At 40.6% G+C, this 19,787-nt stretch overlaps 3 protein-coding genes across 10 annotated transcripts in view; 1 reads left to right on the forward strand and 2 right to left on the reverse strand.

Moving 5' to 3' along the window:
• Nucleotides 1–1,953, reverse strand: part of LOC135249938 (uncharacterized) — a 48,823-nt gene extending 46,870 nt beyond the window's left edge. The window contains exon 1 of the mRNA XM_064325651.1: nucleotides 277–1,953. Coding sequence (XP_064181721.1) covers nucleotides 277–319 — 43 coding nt within the window. The 5' untranslated portion in view covers nucleotides 320–1,953. The remainder of the gene's footprint in view (nucleotides 1–276) is intronic.
• LOC135249948 (immunoglobulin kappa light chain-like) overlaps nucleotides 1–5,842 on the reverse strand; it is a 68,802-nt gene extending 62,960 nt beyond the window's left edge. For 2 of the 6 annotated variants that reach the window (XM_064325677.1, XM_064325676.1), the window contains exons 1-3: nucleotides 5,676–5,842; nucleotides 4,813–5,166; nucleotides 2,850–3,203 (exon numbers count right to left, since the gene is read on the reverse strand). In XM_064325677.1, coding sequence (XP_064181747.1) covers nucleotides 2,850–3,203; nucleotides 4,813–5,166; nucleotides 5,676–5,718 — 751 coding nt within the window. In that variant the 5' untranslated portion in view covers nucleotides 5,719–5,842. Of the gene's footprint in view, nucleotides 1–2,346; nucleotides 2,688–2,849; nucleotides 3,204–4,812; nucleotides 5,167–5,675 lie in introns of those variants that run through there. The other 4 variants (XM_064325680.1, XM_064325675.1, XM_064325682.1 and 1 more) reach the window with 4 other exon arrangements.
• A 4,125-nt stretch (nucleotides 5,843–9,967) lies between these two features.
• Nucleotides 9,968–14,361, forward strand: LOC135249971 (uncharacterized). 3 transcript variants are annotated; one of them, XM_064325700.1, is made up of 6 exons: nucleotides 9,968–10,118; nucleotides 10,736–11,092; nucleotides 12,347–12,376; nucleotides 12,853–12,969; nucleotides 13,424–13,461; nucleotides 13,962–14,361. In XM_064325700.1, the coding sequence occupies exons 1-6, from the start codon at nucleotides 10,076–10,078 to the stop codon at nucleotides 14,073–14,075; spliced, it is 699 nt and encodes a 232-aa protein (XP_064181770.1). In that variant the 5' UTR covers nucleotides 9,968–10,075; the 3' UTR covers nucleotides 14,076–14,361. The 3 variants fall into 3 exon arrangements, with proteins under 3 accessions (XP_064181770.1, XP_064181772.1, XP_064181773.1); XM_064325702.1 differs by having other exon boundaries at nucleotides 12,352–12,376; nucleotides 13,962–14,086; XM_064325703.1 differs by lacking the exon at nucleotides 13,962–14,361 and having other exon boundaries at nucleotides 12,352–12,376; nucleotides 13,424–13,462.
• Nucleotides 14,362–19,787: the final 5,426 nt, after the last annotated feature.

The raw sequence follows: 19,787 nt of genomic DNA on the forward strand, positions 1-19,787 counted from the left end.
AATTGCTGAAATTAATGTTAAAATTGTACATTTTCCCTGATGAATAAACCAAAAAAAAAATGACACAAGAAAGACAATGACATGCGTGAGCAGGAATGAAAGTCATTTCTCACTGCCATCTTACAAATTCTCCCTCTCTTAATACGTCTCTATTGAATATCAGCCTGGAATACTAAGGTCAAAAATAGTCTGTATTCAATGTGAATGTCATGTATTTTCTCATTTAAAAAATGTTCTGATTATCTAAACATTCTGTCGTTTAGATCTTGCACTTACACGCTTCGGAGAGGAGGAGAAGGGTTACGCAGAGAGCCTTCATCTTCAAAGCACCTTGTATTTTTTGCTGAACCTGCACTCGAAGGTAACAACGGAATGATAAATGCGAAGTGAATTGCCTAAATACACAAATATCTAAGCGTGATTGGTGGCAAAGGTAGGTCAGAGCCTGTGACCATCTGATATGATTGGCCGACTTAACTGGGAGGGGTTTGAAATGAACAAAGCTCTCAAACCAGGAAGAGAAAAATAAAAGGACTAAGGAAACTGTTGCTACATAAATACGTTTATATATTTAAACTGCCTTTGCTTGGCAGGGATAAAATACAATCAGAATCGAAGAAGATAACAGCACCTGCTTTTCTTGAATTGGCAAAGTGTTACATATGTGAACGGGTATATCTACAGTTTTTGTCTACATTTCACGTTCGCTTGATTACATACTGACACAGCGTAGTCCCTCTATAAATTTGGCAGGCAGGATGCCTGACATCAGGCCCGGCCAATGGAAACACACCAAGACTAATAAAATATGGATGAGCCAGTCACAATAGAGATGACGGGGGGGAGCTCCACCAATGAGGAAATATATTGGCAACAACCAGTAGAACTGAGTAATTGAATTGAATTAAATATTATCTACCTTAGTTTTTTTTTTTGGTTTTTGGTTTTTTGTTAAACCACAGGAATCCTAATACTTTTAGTCTCAAGTGCAAGCAAAATAGGCATTACAGTTGCAAGAAGTATGGTAAAGAATAAAATGCTAGGCTTAGTTGTACGGGGCCAAGTAAACATTAATGTTTTGTGGCAAGAAGGTTATTCCCTGCAAGAAATTGCAAAGAAGCTTAAGATTTCCAGGTGCAGTGTTCAGTACACACTCAGAAGAGTCAATGCAGCCTAATAATCATACACATTAGTGATTTGTAGGCTACATTGCAGTTTTTGTATGCTCTCTCTCTCTCTCAACCTAGCTGAGGGTTCCCCCCATGTTACCCAAACCACCTCCACAACCATACTACCTGCAGTCCTTTCTGTTCAAATTGTATTTTGGCTATTTGACAAAATACATTATAGCGTAAATCATGGTCACAAAATACAGGCATTTTTGTGAAATTCAGAAGAATGGGTCCCCTAGTGTCTGATGCTGGGGATGGAGCAATTTTCTGAGGAAGGGTTGTGACCGTGTACTTTTTGTTGTTAAACGGTACCAAAGTACAGGGTCACAAAAATGGGTGCATTGCCAGCACCAGACACTAGGGGGCGTGTGACAACATTAACATCCCCAAAAAAACATCCATTGCTAAGTGACCTTGACTCAGACCTGCATGTTCATTTCCGGTGTAAATGTGGATAGGTTGTTATATATATATATATATATATATATATAGTTATTTGTTTTCTTGGAATACAATTCAAGCTCAAAACCTTATGGTACCATAAGCCTAGCCACATTCTGAAGTGAGGTCAGTCCTCCCAATTTCTAGAGATGTGCTTTGCTTAGAAACCACAGGCCTATCACTTCTGCTGACAAATCAAAACGTGATCTTGTGTGGGTAGGGCGTCAGTTGTAAGCAGCGATTCAAGCCAACTCAGTCACAGACCCTTAGCATAATGCTCGATGAAACTTGTTCAGACTGCCTTCAGAGATAGCGTTCCTGTAGTCTGAGACTATTTACCACAGAACAATCATAAATAAATAAAAACTCGTCACATTTGTACACTCAAATCATTTTGTTTATTGTTTGGAATAAGGTGGAAAAAATGTTATTTAAAAAGATGATGATGATGATGATGATGATGATGATGATTACAATGATGATGATGATGGCAATTATGTTAGCACTGTGAAAGATGATCAGGAGAGTTATCATGATATTTGTGAATCTTTGTAATAGTGGGAGGGGTGGGGTTTCAATAACTGACTTCGCACAAAAAGTTTAGAGTATCATGAACATAATCATAACCATTTCAAATGACTGCAGTTCATTTGAATTGTACCACTTTTTTAATATTAGGCGTCTGAGGTGTCATAAAACCAGGCTTTTGCGAAAATGATCAGAACAGCACATGAGGATTAATACACTTGGTTTATTTGCATATGGAATCTGTCTTGGAAATAACAATAATAATAACAATAACAACAATAATAATAATAATGGTGATGGTGATGATGACGATGATAATAATAACAATCATAATAATAAGGGAGAAGAAAAAGAATAGGTAGAAGGAGATATTATTATGAATATGACTCACTGGCTGATTAAATGATATGAAAGCCCATAGTAGCATTATTATTCATGCCTTTTTGCAATGGGTCAGGATAAATATCGGCAAGACGCAACACAGGACTCCAGTCCTTATGATTGACAGCCAGACAAACCTGGATAACTGTGCAGCATATTCACCTCCTGAAATACAAACATTTGCCAAGCATTTAAAAAATGAAGTGGATACGTAATGACATCAAAAATACATTAGAATCTAAGCATTTTGCAATACCTGGATGCACTGCAAATATGGACCAATATTAAGTGTGGTATTGAAACGTACTTGAGATTAAATGAGCTTACCCTCAACATTCAGCTTGGTCCCATTCCCAAACAGGATCTCCCCACAGGTGGCCACAGCACAGTAGTAAGTCCCAGCATCAGAGGGGCTGAGGTTCCTCTTGGGGAAGTTGTAGACACAGCTCTGTGTGGGAGACACAGCCCCAGAGCTCCTCTGGCACTCATCACTTCTGTTTCCATGGGTGTAAATGATTCCTGGAGGGGACTCTCCTGTGCTCTGTCTGAACCAGTACACACTGTGTTCTCCTGCACAGGTCTCAGTGTGTACTGTACACTGCAGAGTCACAGAGTCTCCTGGCTGCATTGACTCAGACTCGGGCTGCTGCAGTACTACTGTCCTGCTGTGTGACTCTGACCCTGTAAAAGGTTCATACTCATTAAAATACACAGAATTGTCTTTTGGAAAACATTGTATGACTTAACTTGGTATTATTTAGGTTTGAGCATTTGCTTAAGAAGAGTCTACCGAATATACTCGGTTACACTCACAAGGCAAATAGGATGCGTAGCATAGTTTTAAGACAAGATATGCATGTGTAATTTGTAATTACTGTAGCTTCCTGTATTATGTACCAGCAATTAAGCAACTGCGATGAACTTGTAACAGAATAATATATTTTTCCTACTGTTTGTAAGGAAAAAGTAAAATCTTTCCTCCCATTGTTTGTACATTTTGTTAGGTGTAAGTCTTGTTGGGTAACTGTGTGTTTCGTGTCAGGTCCCCCTTGCAAAAGAGATTTCAATCTCAATTGGGTTTTCCCGGTTAAATAATGGTTAAATAAAATAAATAAAATAAAAAAATATGTATCTGCAAATCTATCGCAGGATACTGACACCCATGGGCAATCTAGTCTCCAATTAGCCTACCTGCACGTGTTTGGACTGTGGAAACGGGAGTACCTGGACCACACGGACACGGGCAGAACATAGAAAAGGCCCAGGCCGGACCACCATGCCCCCCCCCACCACCATTCAATGGAATATAAATTTTGGAACCTCGCTTAAAATGTGCAGTTAGAAGTTAACGAGCGCGTGTTCTTTGACGCGGCAGCTAAAAGGAAGCTTCTTCCAGTTGGGTGAAAAATGTCGCCCACTTAAATTTTATGACAATTTTACGTTTTACGATTTTATGACCCAAACCAATGCTGTGGCAGTGTTTGGAAATGCTTCCAGTGTATAAATTCAGAACTGTTCGGCATACACAAAAACATGCAAAGATGAGACTGTAAAGGATCAATTATACCATACTAGAAACTATTGCCATTGTATGAAATTAAATATTAGTTTATAAATCAATGTTCCACCAGGGCAGAAATAGCAACAAATTGCCCCTCGGGGATAATAAAGATTACAGTACCTTACCTTACCTTATAGTTATTATCACTAAAAAAAGACATGCAAACTGGAACTTCAGAAAATAGACAAATACAAAATCTGTGCTATGGTATTTATAGAATCATGTTTGAATGCCTGCTTGTTGAATGACTGAAAAAAATATTTAAAAATTAATGAAACATATGGCAGATTCTAGTATAATTATAAAAGTATATTTAGCCTTTGAAATTATGCATGCTTACTATGTAATGAGATACACTATGCTATTAGATTGAATACAGAGTGATGGGAGTGTTAACAACATGATAAAAAATTGTCCTTCAATATCATTTTCTTTCAGAGCATTGGTGCAAATATAAAATTACAGACCTGTGTTTGACTAAAACATCACCTTTAACAGAGTCTGATAAAGTCATAAATATCAGCGTGATGGTTCATGGGTGGTCATTTAAAATTGCACAGGTATATTTTTAATAACATTTCTCCAAAAACAAAACAAAATAAAAAATAAAATAAAAAAATATATTTACATATATAATAAACATATCCATAGCATGCACTTTATACTGTAGAATGGCAAATGACAACACCAAATTAAGCTATTGAAAAAGTAATAAAGGTTCAAACTTACCCGTCACCATTAAAGTGGTTCCATCTCCAAAGCTCATCTCACTGTAGCGCGAAATAGCGCAGTAATATGTTGCTGAATCAGACGACTCTACTCCTGACACAATCAGATTAAAGACCCCCTTTGCTGCTTTAGCACTGAAGCGTGTGTTGTCTTTAAACTCATTTACAAATATAGCATCTGATTCAGAGTTTATTATTATTGCTACAAGCTGAGGCTTCTGTCGAAGAGGCTGCTTGAACCAGTTGATATTGGGCACTTCTTGTGCAGAGTAGAAACATGGGAGGGTCACAGTGTCTCCAAGCTGTGCTGTCACCAGCACGTCGGGCTGATCTACACTCTTCCAAAGCTGGCCATCTGGAAAAAGCACAAAGTTATCACATTATATTATCACAGTTATGAGTACATCTGACATTTCAATAATAAAGGCATACGCGCATCCAAAATTTAGCACAGGTGCCTGGTAAAAAAAAGAAGAATAATGCAAAATAAGAAAATACTACCACACTGCTATTACGCTCCCAAGTGATTTTTATTTAACTAAAATCCGTGAGCAGTGACAACGTTTCGACCATTTCGGTCTTCGTCAGGTGTAGCAATGTGCTGATGGTATTTTCTTATTTCACATATGACATTTTGCAATACAATGCATTAAAAATGACATATGAAAGAGAATCACATCTATGCGGGGGGACGAAAATCATTCCGTGTTCTCCCTCTCTTGAATATTTCAGCATTAAATATCTTCCTAAGTTTAGAAATAGTCTGTTTTTCAATGTGTATCTTTGTTTGTTTTTTTTGTTTTTTTTTTGTTGTTGCAAATTTAAAAATATGTTTCGATTTAATCATTTAGATTTTTCACTTACAAATTTCAGTGAGGTAGAAAAGGATTAAGCAGACAGCCCTCATCTTCTTGGAAGCTCTTTGTTTTGTTATCTGCTGCACTCAAAGGTGACAACACAATGAGAAGTGTGAAGAGAAAGGTCTAAACACAAGGGTATCAACGGGAAACATCTTGCGAAAAATAGGTCAGAACCAGTGGCCATCTGTGGTGACTGGCTGATGTAACCGCTGTCAGCCAATCACTTCACATGAACCAAACCCTTAAACAAGGAAGAGAAAAATGGAAGGGCTAAAAAAATGTTTTTAAAAGTTAGCATACAAGTAAGTTCATATATGGAAAATTGCCTTTCCCTGTCAGGTATAAAATACAATCAGAACCAAATGAGATAATGGCACATGCCTTTCTTTAATTGGCAAAGTGTAAACATATATAAACAGGTATATCTGGTACACACTTTTGCTTGATTACAAACTGATACAGTGTAGTACCTCTATAGAGCTGGCAGGCAGGATGCCTGGGATCAGGCTCAGCCAATGGAAACACATCAAGGCTGATGAAAAAAATGGATGAGCCAGTCACGATAGATGGCAGGGAGGAGCTCCACCAATTATGGACATTGGTAACAACCAGTACAACAACGATGACATTGATTGGTAGATACTTTTTGGCTATTCCATTGCAGTGCTTGCAGGTATCCCAGCAGCAAAGCCAGAGACGACCTCCAAGAATTGTTGTTCTGTCACTACTCCCGACGTACTCTCTGATTGGTGGAGCTCCTCTATGTTTTCTACCAGGAAAGTGACATCACGACTGTCCCAGACAAGGTGGGGACTCCCGTATTTCTATTACCTGTCTATACTGGATTAGCTCTCGCTAATACCGTATGTTGATATAGAGCTGTTGATATAGAGCTGTTTATCAGGGTTCACCCTCTACTCATGACTGCCCTGACCCATGGATGAAGGTCTTAGGATGACATGGGGGGGGGGACACGTCCTCCCCAACGTTGAGAAAACATTAAATGGTTCCCTCCATCTTGTTTGTTTGCGGGCTGCATTGTAGTATATGATGCTCTCTTTCTCAGTCTAGCTGAGGGTTCCTCCCATATGAAAAAAGAACAAACAAAATAAATGAACTACCATTCCCGACACCACAGTTCCTGCTCCCCTTTACCTTCAAAGCGTTTGACAAAATTACATTATAATATGAATCATGGTCACAAAACACAGAGATTTCTGTGAAATGCAAAAGAATGGGTCCAGTGTGATTAATGCTACACAGCAGCTGAGTACATGTTCACCACTCTTCCTTAGAGAACGGGTGCATTCCCAGCACCTGACACCAGGGGGCGGGTTACAGCATGAGCATCAAGCCACAAAACTCAGAGCTGTGTATAATTCCGCTGCAAATGCAGTTAATTGCTTGTGAGAGTGTGGCTGTACAGTACATACTGTATATAGATCTGTTTGACTTATGCTCACCATATTTAATAACTGTAAGTGTGCCTTTGCTTACATGTTTATTTGGCTAACATGATTAAAATTAGCTAAAAAAAATGCACTCTCACTCTCCACCTTAGCTAATGTGTGGTGAGCGTTCTGGTGCAAAATGGCTGCCGTGCATCACCCAGGTGGGTGCTGCACATTGGTGGTGGGTGAGGTGAGTTCCCCCTCATCACTGTGAAGCACTTCGAATGTTCGGAAAAGTGCTATCAAAATGCAATGATTCATTCATTCATTCATGTTTTAAATGATGCAGATGGCTTAACGGTTACCTGTTCTCCTGGACATACTTTTCAAACTCAAAAACTCATGGCACCATGAGACTTACTAGGGTGACATCATGATGTGAGGTACGTCTTTCTAATTTCCAGGGATGTGCTTTGCTTAGAAACCAGTGGCCAGTTACTGTTGACAAATCAAATCATGACCTTGCTAACTCAATCACAGACCTTTAGCATAATGCGGAATGATATTGTTCAAACTGCCTTTTGAGATAGATTGCCTATTTACCACAGAACAATGGTAATACACTCATCACATTTTTACAGCCAGGCCCTCGTCAGGCCTATTTTAAAGGCACAACCTGCTATACATACAACATTGACTGTTAGTGGAAATGAATAACTGTCAATGAGATGCACTCTGCAAGACTATGCGAGCGGAGGCGTTGTACGAGCATTTAGCATTACGGTTTCATGCAGATTCTTTCCTGAGCCAAAAACAATGGATGGATCGCAGTGCGTCGCTGTGGCAGGCCTCGGCTTGGCGAGAGGACCTCAGGGCAATTAGAGGACCGGGCCTACTGGCTAAGCAGACACACACACACACACCTGGATCGTGTAATGAATCAGTCCAGGATTTAAACGTGTGCTTCTTTCACAGTATAGGCGTCTGAGCCCAGGAATCCCCTTGCGTGTCGGAGAGAGAGAGAGGGGGAGTGCACGCTGAGGGCAGAGCCAGCTGAAAAGCTATCGTTTTTTTTGGTTTTAGTTTTTCTATTTTCACCCAGATCCTGCGAGGGTGACGGGCGAAGGCTTTTTCGTGTGTTTATTTTCTTGGGCTGGAAAACGCTGTCTCCGTATATCGATAAAACCCGGTGTAATCCGGAATTCCCGCATCTCCCTGTGTCCAGCTCTGAGTAGTATTTTTTGAGTAGTATCAGCTGTCTCAGGCATCACCAAACCAGATTTTTGCCAAAATGATCAGAACAGCACATTAGGATTAAAACTCCTGGTTCATTTTTAAACAGGAATTGTGTTCTGGAAAAAAAAATGGTGGCCGTCAAAGTTAGCTCTGGCAAGGCCAGGAATCCTGAGGAACCGGGAGCCCATTTCACCGCGCTGAGAACCGGTGCTTCCCACCACGAAAGTGAACCTAAACTGAGCACTAGGTACACTTCAGTGGCAGGAAAATGGCACTGTGAGCACTGTTGGGCTGAATGGCCTGTTCTCGTCATCATGTTATGTTATTGTATGTTATGTCATGTCATGTCATGTCATGTCAAGTCATGTCAAGTCATGTCATTTTAGCTTTCCACTTGAGACAGACTATCCTGTTCTAAATCTTAGAACGTGAACAACTAAAGCACTATAACATGATATAACGTAACATGACACGTTATGTCATATTATGTCATGTTATGGTGCTTCAGTTGGATAGGCTCCTACAAACACATTCAGATTATTTTTTTAAGAAGAAGAAAAAAAGCCAGAGCAGGAAATTTCACAGTGTCACTACACAGCAATGCAATATGAAAGACCCTAATGTTTCTATTATACGTACATTGCATTGTGTATGAGGTAGAGAATGAGACATAATTGAATATGTCGGACGGAGTGTAGCACAGTGGGTAAGGAACTGGGCTTGTAACCGAAAGGTCGCAGGTTCGATTCCCAGGTAAGGACATTGCCGTTGTACCCTTGAGCAAGGTACTTAACCTGCATTGCTTCAGTATATATCCAGCTGGATAAATGGATGCAATGTAAAATGCTGTGTAAAAGTTGTGTAAGTCGCTCTGGATAACAGCGTCTGCTAAATGCCTGTAATGTAATGTAATTAATATGTAGATTACTGTTTAACTTAAAGGCCCAAACACACAGAGTGGGGGATGTACAAGCTAAAGCACACAGGGCTTGCTTCACACACCGAGCACGGCGTCGCACCACAAGGCGACCTTTCCTTCTGCGGTGTGAAATAAAAGGAAATCAGTGAAAGCCCCGGCGCTTTCACGCGCTTAATTTCTCTCTGCTTTTCATCGCAGCGCGCAGACGAAGGACCGACCCTGAGACCCGCTACCAAAGCGTGAAACCTACTCGTTCGGTTTGCTCGATTGAGCTGACTCCAGTGAGAAAACAAGACTGCCAAGAAGGTTCGGCCTAGGGTGGCTCAATCCGTTCAAGCATTCACTGGTCTTCAACTTTTAAGTTAAACTCTTTGACCCTTTAATGGGGAAAATGGCTTAGTGCACTAATTAATTCCTTTATTAAAATCACATTTAGGCTTTACAGAGTATAGAACACATGTTGGCATCTTTAGCAAGACAAAGGGATGGCTTCATATATTCATAAGACACACTGCAGGTAATGTAACTCCAGCATGCTGAGCAAGTGTAGCCTCGGTTAGTGACTGCAACAAGTAAAAAATAAAAAAAGACAACCAAGTGCTGTTTTAGGTTTCCACCTGAGACAAACTTCCCTGTTCTAAATCTTTTATCTTTTTTTTTAAAGCCTGATTTTGATGTCTGTATCTAAATATAAGCCGGAAATGTGAGGGTGTGGCCTTGTGGTGAAATAAAAAAGTCTGTGCAGTCACTGTTGGTTCTTTATTTCCAGTGTTCTGTTCATAATGAACAGTCTTTTCATTTATTTGTGCGGTATTCTGAAAGAGCTCCTGGGATTGACAGACTACAGCAAGGCGCAGGATGGCAAGGACCTACATCTCTGTCCTGATGCTCTACGGCACGAGTAAGTGGGTTTTTAATCCAACGCATGCCCCGCTGTGGCAATGCCGATTTTTAGATTCACCGTATCTTAAAAGTGCCAGCCTTGCTCTACGCTGGATGCGGCACTATTGACTTTTCAATCAGGTTGTTTTGTGTCATGGGACACCTCTGACTGGATGCTTGCTGCAAATTCACAGCTGCCCTCAGAGCTGCAGGGCATGAAGTGCGTTCTTCACCTGAGTAAGCATCAGTAAATATTCAGTTCACGGATGTTTAATGACAGTCCCCACTAGGACGCTGCCGTCGTACCCTTGAGCGAGGTACCAAACCTGCATTGCTTCAGTATACATCCAGCTGCATAGATGTAAATGCTTTGTAAAAAACTGTGTAAGTCGCTCCGGATAGGAGCGTCTGCTAAATGCCTGCAATGTAATGTAATGTAATGTAATGTACCAGATATTATATATTTAGTAAATATCCAGCGGTCCGAATGGATTTTACGTTAAAAGAACGAGAGCGGCCCTGGGTGAGAGCGGTTGCTAAATCTAAGTACTGGCACGGCAAGGAATGCAATGATCCAAGCAATGATCCAAGCCTGGATGAGTGAAGTGGTTTTGTTTTTTGTTTTTTGGGTTCCAGGCCTGATCGGCAGAGCGCTGCTCGCTGAGGTCCACTCCGTGGCAGCGAAGCGTGGGTACAACGTCAGGCTGCCCTGCTCCTTCCGCATGAGCGGCGCCGGGGGCTACATGGGGTGGTTCAGGCACGGGCCAAACGATTCGGTGCCCCTGTGCATCTTTTCGGTGTATGATGGTGGTCATTCAGAAGTTAAACATCACAACAAATTCCGCCAAGAACATATAAAACTGCACTGGACCAACAGCAGTTTCGACTGTGAAATTATAAACGTGGATTTATCGGACTCTGGTCTGTATTTCTGTGGACAAATGACGACATCCAAATTGGTCTTCGACAGTGCAACACGGGTGGAGGTTGAAGGTAAAGAAGACAAAGTTCTACATGAATATTTAATATTAATATTAAGCTGCATTAAATGTATTACAGATTTATTAAATATTGAATAAACGCCCCTGAGCAAGGTAATAATTTAGCAGATTTTATAGAAATGTATTCAAATGTACATGCTGGAAGGGTAATGAGAAGTAGACTGAAAAAAAATCACTGTACAGTTTGGTGATGTCCAGGCTGCATGGCAAAACAAGAACAATTCACTTCCTAAGCAGAATTTAGTTCTGAGGAAAAAAAAAATAAAATCCTGGCTTCGCAGGTTTTATCTTTAATGGGTTCTATAAAATATTGTGTATTTTAATGAAGAAAGCAGCACAACTGGAAATGCTTTCCGTTGAAAACGAGACATTTCTCACGTCATACTGCTATTACAGTGAACATATTTTTATAACTTCTAACTGTTTTTGCCATCTCACATTTTGGTTTATGTCATTACCAGTTAATACATATGTATAAATGTTATTACAGTATTATTATTATTATTATTATTATTATTATTATTATTATTATTATTATTATTATTATTAATCGACTGGGTGATTGCCAGAAAGTGCCGCAATATACACACTGATGATTGGAAGTGCTCAATAAAACATGACATTTAAAAAAAAAGTTTTGTGATATTACCTTTTCAGTGCCTTAAGAAAAAAATTATATTATTTATTGGATAATGCAGCGACTAAATAAAGGGCCAGTGGAAGTCTGTGTGTGAATACTGGAACAGAGGGAATTTTTTCTATGTAATGATCTATTGACATGTATGTAATTTACCTATTCCTAGCTAATTTACCCCTATAAATGATTATAAATTTTAATTATAAACCTTACAACTGTACATTTTTAAAATAAATAAACAAAGGAAGAAATATTATGTGATAAAAATGATTTAATATTATATAAAAATAAAAGAACTATAAAAAATAATCCCACTTAAGGTAATGTATGCTACTTCAAGTCATATGTTTTGCTTTAACCTAAAAATTGTAGTTCACAATTGATAAAATTAACTTATTTCAATTTTATTTAGCTTGCTTAACCTGAATTTAATTTCATTTAATTTGAGGAATGGTTTTATAACTGATATGTGGTATCCTACTGCATGTGCCATGTTATGCCTGAAAGGCAAATGTTGTTTTTGTTGTCATTAATTTTGTATGATGAACCATGAATTTGATATGATCGTCGTGTGCCTAATTTCTTATCTCTCATTAAATTTTTGAATAGGACAGATGTCACCGACAACAACAGAAGAAGGTAGAGTCAAGCAATTGGTTTTTCTTTTCTCCTTAATACAATCATGAGCATTTGAGTTTACCTGAAACCAGGCTACAAAAGTCTCCAAGAAAACTAGAGCTCTGTAAAATCTCACCAAATTTTGTTTCATTTCAAATAATAATGTAATCATGCTTTTTGTATAGTTTCCATAACATCTGAGTTGGAATTACTTGTATGTTTAACAAGATCATTTTGTTTGTTCTCCAATGACACTGATTGAAGTGACAAAAGGAATAAGACTGATCTTCACCACAGATCTGTACTGTATTGAAGTCCATCGTAACCAACAAAGTCTTTGTCAGTTCACATGTTCATTCTCAAGTCCTTCTCCTCTGAATCCTTTTTTTTCCCTCAGTCTTTTTTGCTACAACCTTCTCCGGACTGCAATGAACAAATGTTCTGGTGAACAGAAAAAAAGGTTTCATTATGTGTTTTTTTTTTTGTTCTCCATGCAGGACATTGCGAAGAAAGTGTATGTGTCTCTCATTTTCCCATCCTCTGGGCCTTGGGAGGAGTGAGTGCAATACAGCTCGTGGTGATTTTCGTCTTGGTCTGCAGAGTCGCTGGGACAGGTACAAATAAAGCGTAACACAGGTGGTACTGAGGGAGTGAACCCTACCGCTGCCCCAAATATGATCCAGCTAATACATGCAACACTATTATCTGGACACTGTCAAGAGGGGGAAAAGGTCCAGGGCTGAGAAAGTTAAAAGTCCCGTCGTGTGTTGCTTCCACCCTATGAAGTCAGCCCAGCTGAGTTCACTAATTGCGTCAATGTCACGGCAGAAGAATTGTGCCATTGCGCAAATCTAGGGTGACTGGAACTGAATTCTGGGAAGGACTTCCACTTTCTGAACCTGGATTTTTATCACCACTGGACACTGTGAAGCTACTGTGCGCTAGTATGCATAGTGTTAAACACAGTCTTGAGTTGTGTAAAAAAAAAAAATTAACTTATGTTAAATTTTTAGATCCGGTCATTAAATCGGCTCTCTGTCCTTTCTTCTCCATGTTTTGGCCTTACAGGGAAAGCTTCTCAGCATAACTCAGACAACAAACGGGTGGTAAGTTTCACTGGTTTAAAATCTGGGAAAATGGTTCTGATGGAAAAGTGCAGCACGTTAGCAACACAGCTAGCATCTCGTACTTACCACTTTCATGCACAAGAGCGTTTGTCAATGAGAAGATACGATTCGTCCCATATACAGTAGATATTTACTTGAACTATCGAAGTGTTCAGCAATGTTTCAGGCTTGACAAAGAATGACTGCAAATTCGGGCTTCTTGTTGCAGCCCCTGTTCAGTTGGGGTTCTGTTCTCTTGAGGTTCTACTATACTCTAAATGTAGTTTGTCATATAGTATATTTCTATACACTATAACGTTTACAAATCTGTTTGCATACAAATGCTCACTACAGCAATACTACTACTACTACGACTTAATAATAATAATAATAATTTATATTATATATATATATATATTTAAATATCTGTGATAGTAAGCTTATGTCTTGTGGAAAGACTGCTTTCCCTGTCTAAAGTGCCAGTATGTTTCCATTTCCAGGATGAAGACCCAGAAACACTGAATTACGCGGCATTGAATTTTGCTCAGAACAGGAAGAAACCCAGGAGGAGGGAAGAGCTGGACACCCATGTTGTATATGCTGCTACAAGATGAAGGGTGGGGGGGGCTGGGATATTATGCAGCAAGAAACTGAACTCCTTCTCTGCCCATCACCCCACTGGTTAAGTGTTCCCGACAACACTTTATGCTGCATGAGTACCACATGCTTTTTCCAGATAATAACAAAAAACAATATTGTATCACACGTGATTTTTGGAAATATTATTCCAGGGGCACCTAGTGACGGTCTGCTGGTGATGATCTGTGACCAAAACATTTGTTTGCCTTGAATTTTGAACATTTTGTACAATAAATCATCACAATAAATACTTTTGCTGAAGCCTCCTCTTCAGATTTCATCCATTTTTATATACTGTTTTGTGAGTCTTCTACATTTTTATACTTAGTTATTACACGTTATAAAGCATATAGCGACTCATCCACCCTGCCAGGTCAGTATTTCCCTCTACGTACAATTGGTATAATAATAATAATAATAATAATAATAATAACATCAAAAACAATAGTAATAACAATAATAATAATAATAATAATAATAATCCTGGGTGTGCTGACTTCAGTAGCTGCACCAGACACTGCAGGCAAAAAGATATTGAAGACTGCCTTTGTCACCGGAGACAACAAACTTTATAGAGCAAAGGTTAGCTCTAGCATATATTTCTGTGATCTACCAGCAGTGCAAAACAAGCTAGCCCACCACAAAACCTCAGTAGACGCTGTTTTGAAAGGAAACGGACATGTTGTGCAGTACGAGCACTGATTAGCCTTTTAGCTCTTTAATAGGAACTAAAAGGGGCAGCTCGTAGCACAGTCTCAGTCTACGGTACTGAAGACATGGACCGATGGAAATGGCGAACAGTATAATCTCCTGGACATCTGCTGTTGCCACCGGCCATTCAGGGTTCAAAGGCCATTCTGCTGTTTAAATTATAAGTTGTATTGTGTTTTTTTTTAATAGCCTCAGCAATAGCAAAGCTGCAGGCTGCTAGCGGATGGGGTTTAGGATACGGTCGGCCATTTGGGATAACGTGAACGAAACCAGTTTGTCGCGAAACGAGCAGAATCGTAGAATTAACTACAAGCGCAAGACACGAGCAGCGAACGAGCAAAAACATCCTCACTGCTCAGTCCACCGGGGTTTCTGATCGCGCTTCTGTCTGACCTCAGCGGGTCACGCCCAACGCCGCGCTGTTACTCCCCCCCTGCCTCACACCACAGGAAGTGACACGTCACCCTCCACTCGAACCGACGCCTGTCTCAGCTTTCGCAAATAAAGGTCATTTTCTGGCCGGGGGGGGAGGGGAGGGGGGAGGGGGGAGGGGGGGCTGTTTTGAGCATGCAGAGCGCCCGAAGTGAGGTATGGCTTCATCGCTCAATGCCACAGGTTCACCCATGTAAGAGGTCATGTGACTTCTCCTTGCTCTTATTGAACAATCACTGTACCTGCATGAAAACCTCCCCCCCCCCCCCAATTTAGTGCTCTGGGTTCACAACAAAATACACAATTAACACAAATATAAAAAAACAACCAATGCTGTAATCAGCGCTTGTAAATTATGCTCAATAAGCATACTTCACCAAGCGCCGTGGTTTTAGGAGGACCTTTAAGAACAGTACAGGCATATATCAGACCGGTTGTATGCTTAACTCTTTTGGTCTGACTTATTATTAGAGGCTCTGTACCAGTTTCACTGCACTTTCAGCTCTTAAAATAAACTACTGTAGAGTACAGGTATCTTTCCATTACAGCCTCCTAAGTCACTCTGCATATCACTTCTTGCCAGTTGAACAACTAATTATTAGAATAATCTTTCATGCACACCATTTGTTTTCACTCTGATTTCATCTCATAGGTTGCAAAAAACACTGTTTGGCATGTTAGGTAAGCAAAAGCATTTTATTCTGTTTGTTTGTTTGTTTGTTTCAGTCTCCTTTGCTGAGGTTAATTTGTATATTATATATGGCCTTGTATATTCAGCTCTACACAGACCAGAGCTGCATAGGAAGACTGGCCTGCAGCTCCTCCCTCTCTCAGCGCAGAAACCACACTGATGCTCTGATCAACTTCACACCTCAGACCAACTTTCCATTACAACAAGCAAGAAAAGAAAAACCAATGAAAATCATGCCATCAATCAAAGTATTTTAAACAATAGTTGCAATATGCCGTGCATAATGAATGATTTAGGTATTGTGTATGTCTTTGTGTGTGTGTGTGTGTGTGTGTGGTTGCGTGCGTGTGCCTGTGTGCATGCATATATGTGTCTGCGTGTGTGTGCTTGTGTGCGAGCTTGTGTGTGTGTGTGCCTGTATGCAGGCATGTATGTGTGTGAGTGTGCGTGTGAGTGTGTTTGTGCGTGAGTGTATGTGAGTGTATGTGTGTGTGTGTGTGTGCATGCGTATGTGTGTGTGTGTGTGTGTTTGTGCGTGTGCGTGTGCATGGGGGGGCAGTGGTATATGCAGTATGGGTGTCAGGAAGCTGTAGCTTTCTGGGTGATATGACATTCATTACATTACAACATTAAAACACATTGTGAAGCAGACACTGGTCCAAACAGACTGACTTTTAGCCTTAAACTCTGGGACGTGGGGAAAAAAAACGCGTCTCACTCTTACACCCCAGAAACCAGATATTTCCACGGGCCGCAAGCACAAAAAACAGAGCCCCGAATCTGCGCAGTGCAGCCAGAACGCCACGATCGGGTTTGTCGTAACCGTAGCGTAGCGGACATCGATAACAGGATGCGTTTCTGAGAACGCGCTGGTGGCTTTATTTCTCTCAGCCCCACAGGCCGGCAGGCCCTGGCTGAGGTCTGGTGCCACAGACGTCAAGCGAAACCAGAGGCATTTTTCTCTGCTAAAACCGCACCGCCTTATCTTACTCTGCACCGCTAAAAATACACACTAGGTAAGCTTTTTTTTTTTTTTTTTTGACGCACACCGTTTGCTGAATGCTAAATGCATTGTGTAACACTGATTGGAGATGAGCTGTCGTTTCCTGGTCTCTCTGCGCTGCCGGGCAGTTCTGTGACTATGGACTGACTCCCCCCGTTTGCTATCAGGAGAGCCCTTCAATGCTAACAGTTCAGTTGTAGAGCATTGAGAAGCCTTTACGCTCAGAATTTTTTTTGATTTTGCTGCAGAACTGTAGATATTACACAGACACTGGACAGTGTACACAATAACAAATACAAACCTACATGCCTGTATGCATGCATACATGAACACATACACACGCATGCACAGATGCATACATACGCACGCACACCTCACACGCACACACAGACATTAAACGGGGGGGGGGGGGGGGATGAAAAAACACCATAAGCCATTCTGTCATTTCTGCTGTGGAAATGAGGGCTGGAAGTTGTGAGGTGCACAGTGGTGAGCTGTCCTTGCTTCGAGTGATATGAAACTGCTTTGTGGTGCCGGCAGGCAAGCTAATAATGGGAGGGGCCTGACACGGTGTCTGCAGGGCGACAGATCCTTGTATGCTTTGCTGACACACAGAAACATGCACATAGCTGACACTGTGCATTACTTTTTAAACTCCACCTGGGAGAAATGTATAGCCTTTTAGAGTTAAAAAAAAAAAAAAAAAAAGGGTCTCAACACCTTCCCTTTTAACAGACTACTTAAGAGGCCTGCAGAGGCTGTGGTTGAAGGGGAGGGGTGGTTCCACCCACCCCATACCTCTTTCTTTCGCACAAAGCTCTTTCTCTTTCTAATTAAATGCCTTTTATGGTTTTCAACAGAAAGCTTACCGTGGGGCCCAAGAGGTGCGGGCAGTTTTGGGGGGGGAGGGGGGGGGTCGCGGCTATTCGAGAACTGTTTAAATCATCTCCTCTGCTGTAGACCCTGATTAAAAATTTTTTTTTTTTTTTTTTTAAGTAACCTACTCCGCACGACCACTCTTTTGCTGATTTATTATTATTTGTTTTTTGTATCATGTTGCCATTTCTGTCCGTGAGTGCAGAGGTCTCACTGTAGCTAGCATGAGCCATAGGGAAAATGACCAACCGAAAATACGCTTAAACAAACTTTTTTAGTTTGTTAGTGATTTAAACCACAATTGCGATTACAGCCATGTAAAGCAGCATTTGTCATAAACCATAAATTCGGTAGAGGGTGTTCTACAGGCGATATTGTGTTAGCATTTCAGACGCAGGAAGTAAAACACAGTTCCAGATTTTTAGAGAGCTTTATCGGGTTTTACTCTGTGCAGTTTCAATTTATATTTTTTTTGTTCATGTTGCATTGTCTGAGTGCAGAGCTACTGTGCGCATGGCCTGGAAATGACCACGAACCAAACAAACTTAGTGTGGATTAACCACTAATTGTGGATGAACACATTTGTCATAACAAACTTCTTGTTTCACAGTGCGGGATTATTGTGTTAGCATTTCATGACGCAGCGAAGTAAAACCACAGTTCCAGATTTTTACGAGGTTTCCGGGTTTTACTCTGTGCAGTTATCCAGCTAACTCCGCAAACCCGCTTCGTGAAATCCCCGCCCCCACCCCGGACTATACTTTACTCACCAGAACAAACAGCAGGGATTCGCTCCGTATTCATACAGACGTCTCTGCTGTTATAAATGTCATAAATGCCCCCGCGTGCCTGAACTTGGGCTCGTGCCAAAACAACGAGATGTTCGTTCGTCACCACTAAATGAGCTTAGAGCGCCTCTCTGTGTCGACATCGAGAATTACATCAGTCAGTTAGTTCTGCGTTAAACGTGTGAGGCATTACTCAGGAGGAGAAGGACATCAGCAACGACAGGTGGAATAATTTTATACGAGGACAGAAATGAATTTCCAATGTGCGGAATTTATTTTTTCGAGTCTGTTTAACCGGCACACCTTGTTCACCAATCAAAGAAGTGCCATGGAAATGTCACGGGATTCCACGTTGCATTTTTGCTCTGTAAACTTTTTAAGAATATTTCCTCTCCAGGCATCAAAGACAGGGCAGGATATGTCTGTCTACATTCCAGCGCTCTTCACTTTGAAATGAACTGAACTTCATCCCAGCTAATTTCAATTTCAGCATTACGCCAGTCCGTACAAACCCAGTCACACACTACCAAGCAGAAACAAGCAGCACAATGCCAACAAGTGTTCCATTATATATATTTATTAGTACAGTATTAACACGTATGTACAAGTCCACCTTTTCTCAAACCATTTAAAATGGACATTTTCATGTAGAGGCTCAAACCTTTTTTGTTATCCCAACCTCCCCACCCCCACCCCAGTCAGGATTAAATGTGGGTATTAGCTAACGGGTCAAAGTTTTATATAGAGAACACATCAAAATACCCTGTGCTGTTTTGCATATTGGCTAAAAATAAGCATTTACTGTTATTACACTTATGCTTCACAATTATAATCGGTGCTGTAGTAACTTCGGAAGGTCGGAATGACTTTTGCAGTTGATTCTATTACAAATGAAAGACACTTCGGGGAACACTGGGTAGAGATCTCAGCGGGAAGTTTCCTTCATTCGTATATACTGTTTGTTTTTTTTTTGTTTGTTTTCTTTTTGCTTGTGCGCAGACTAAACGACAGTCGGACGGGTGGAGTTTACTTTAACGACACAAAAGGAAATGTATAAAAAAGACGAGAGTCAGTTATCGGAAGCGGTCTCCCCGTTGCCTCTCACCCAGAGCTCCTCACAAACTCTGCTGGTGTTTGCTGTTGGCATATTGCTTTTGTTATTAGTCTGTTTTATATATTTAGACAG

This window comes from Anguilla rostrata, chromosome 3 (assembly GCF_018555375.3).
Source record: "Anguilla rostrata isolate EN2019 chromosome 3, ASM1855537v3, whole genome shotgun sequence".
Taxonomy (NCBI): domain Eukaryota; kingdom Metazoa; phylum Chordata; class Actinopteri; order Anguilliformes; family Anguillidae; genus Anguilla; species Anguilla rostrata.

Coding starts and splice junctions, on each gene's coding strand:
- LOC135249971 (XM_064325700.1), top strand. CDS start 10,076: ATGGCAAGGACCTACATCTCTGTCCTGATGCTCTACGGCACGA. Junction 12,377..12,852: donor ACCGACAACAACAGAAGAAG/GTAGAGTCAAGC, acceptor TTCTCCATGCAG/GACATTGCGAAGAAAGTGTA. Junction 13,462..13,961: donor ACTCAGACAACAAACGGGTG/GTAAGTTTCACT, acceptor TTCCATTTCCAG/GATGAAGACCCAGAAACACT.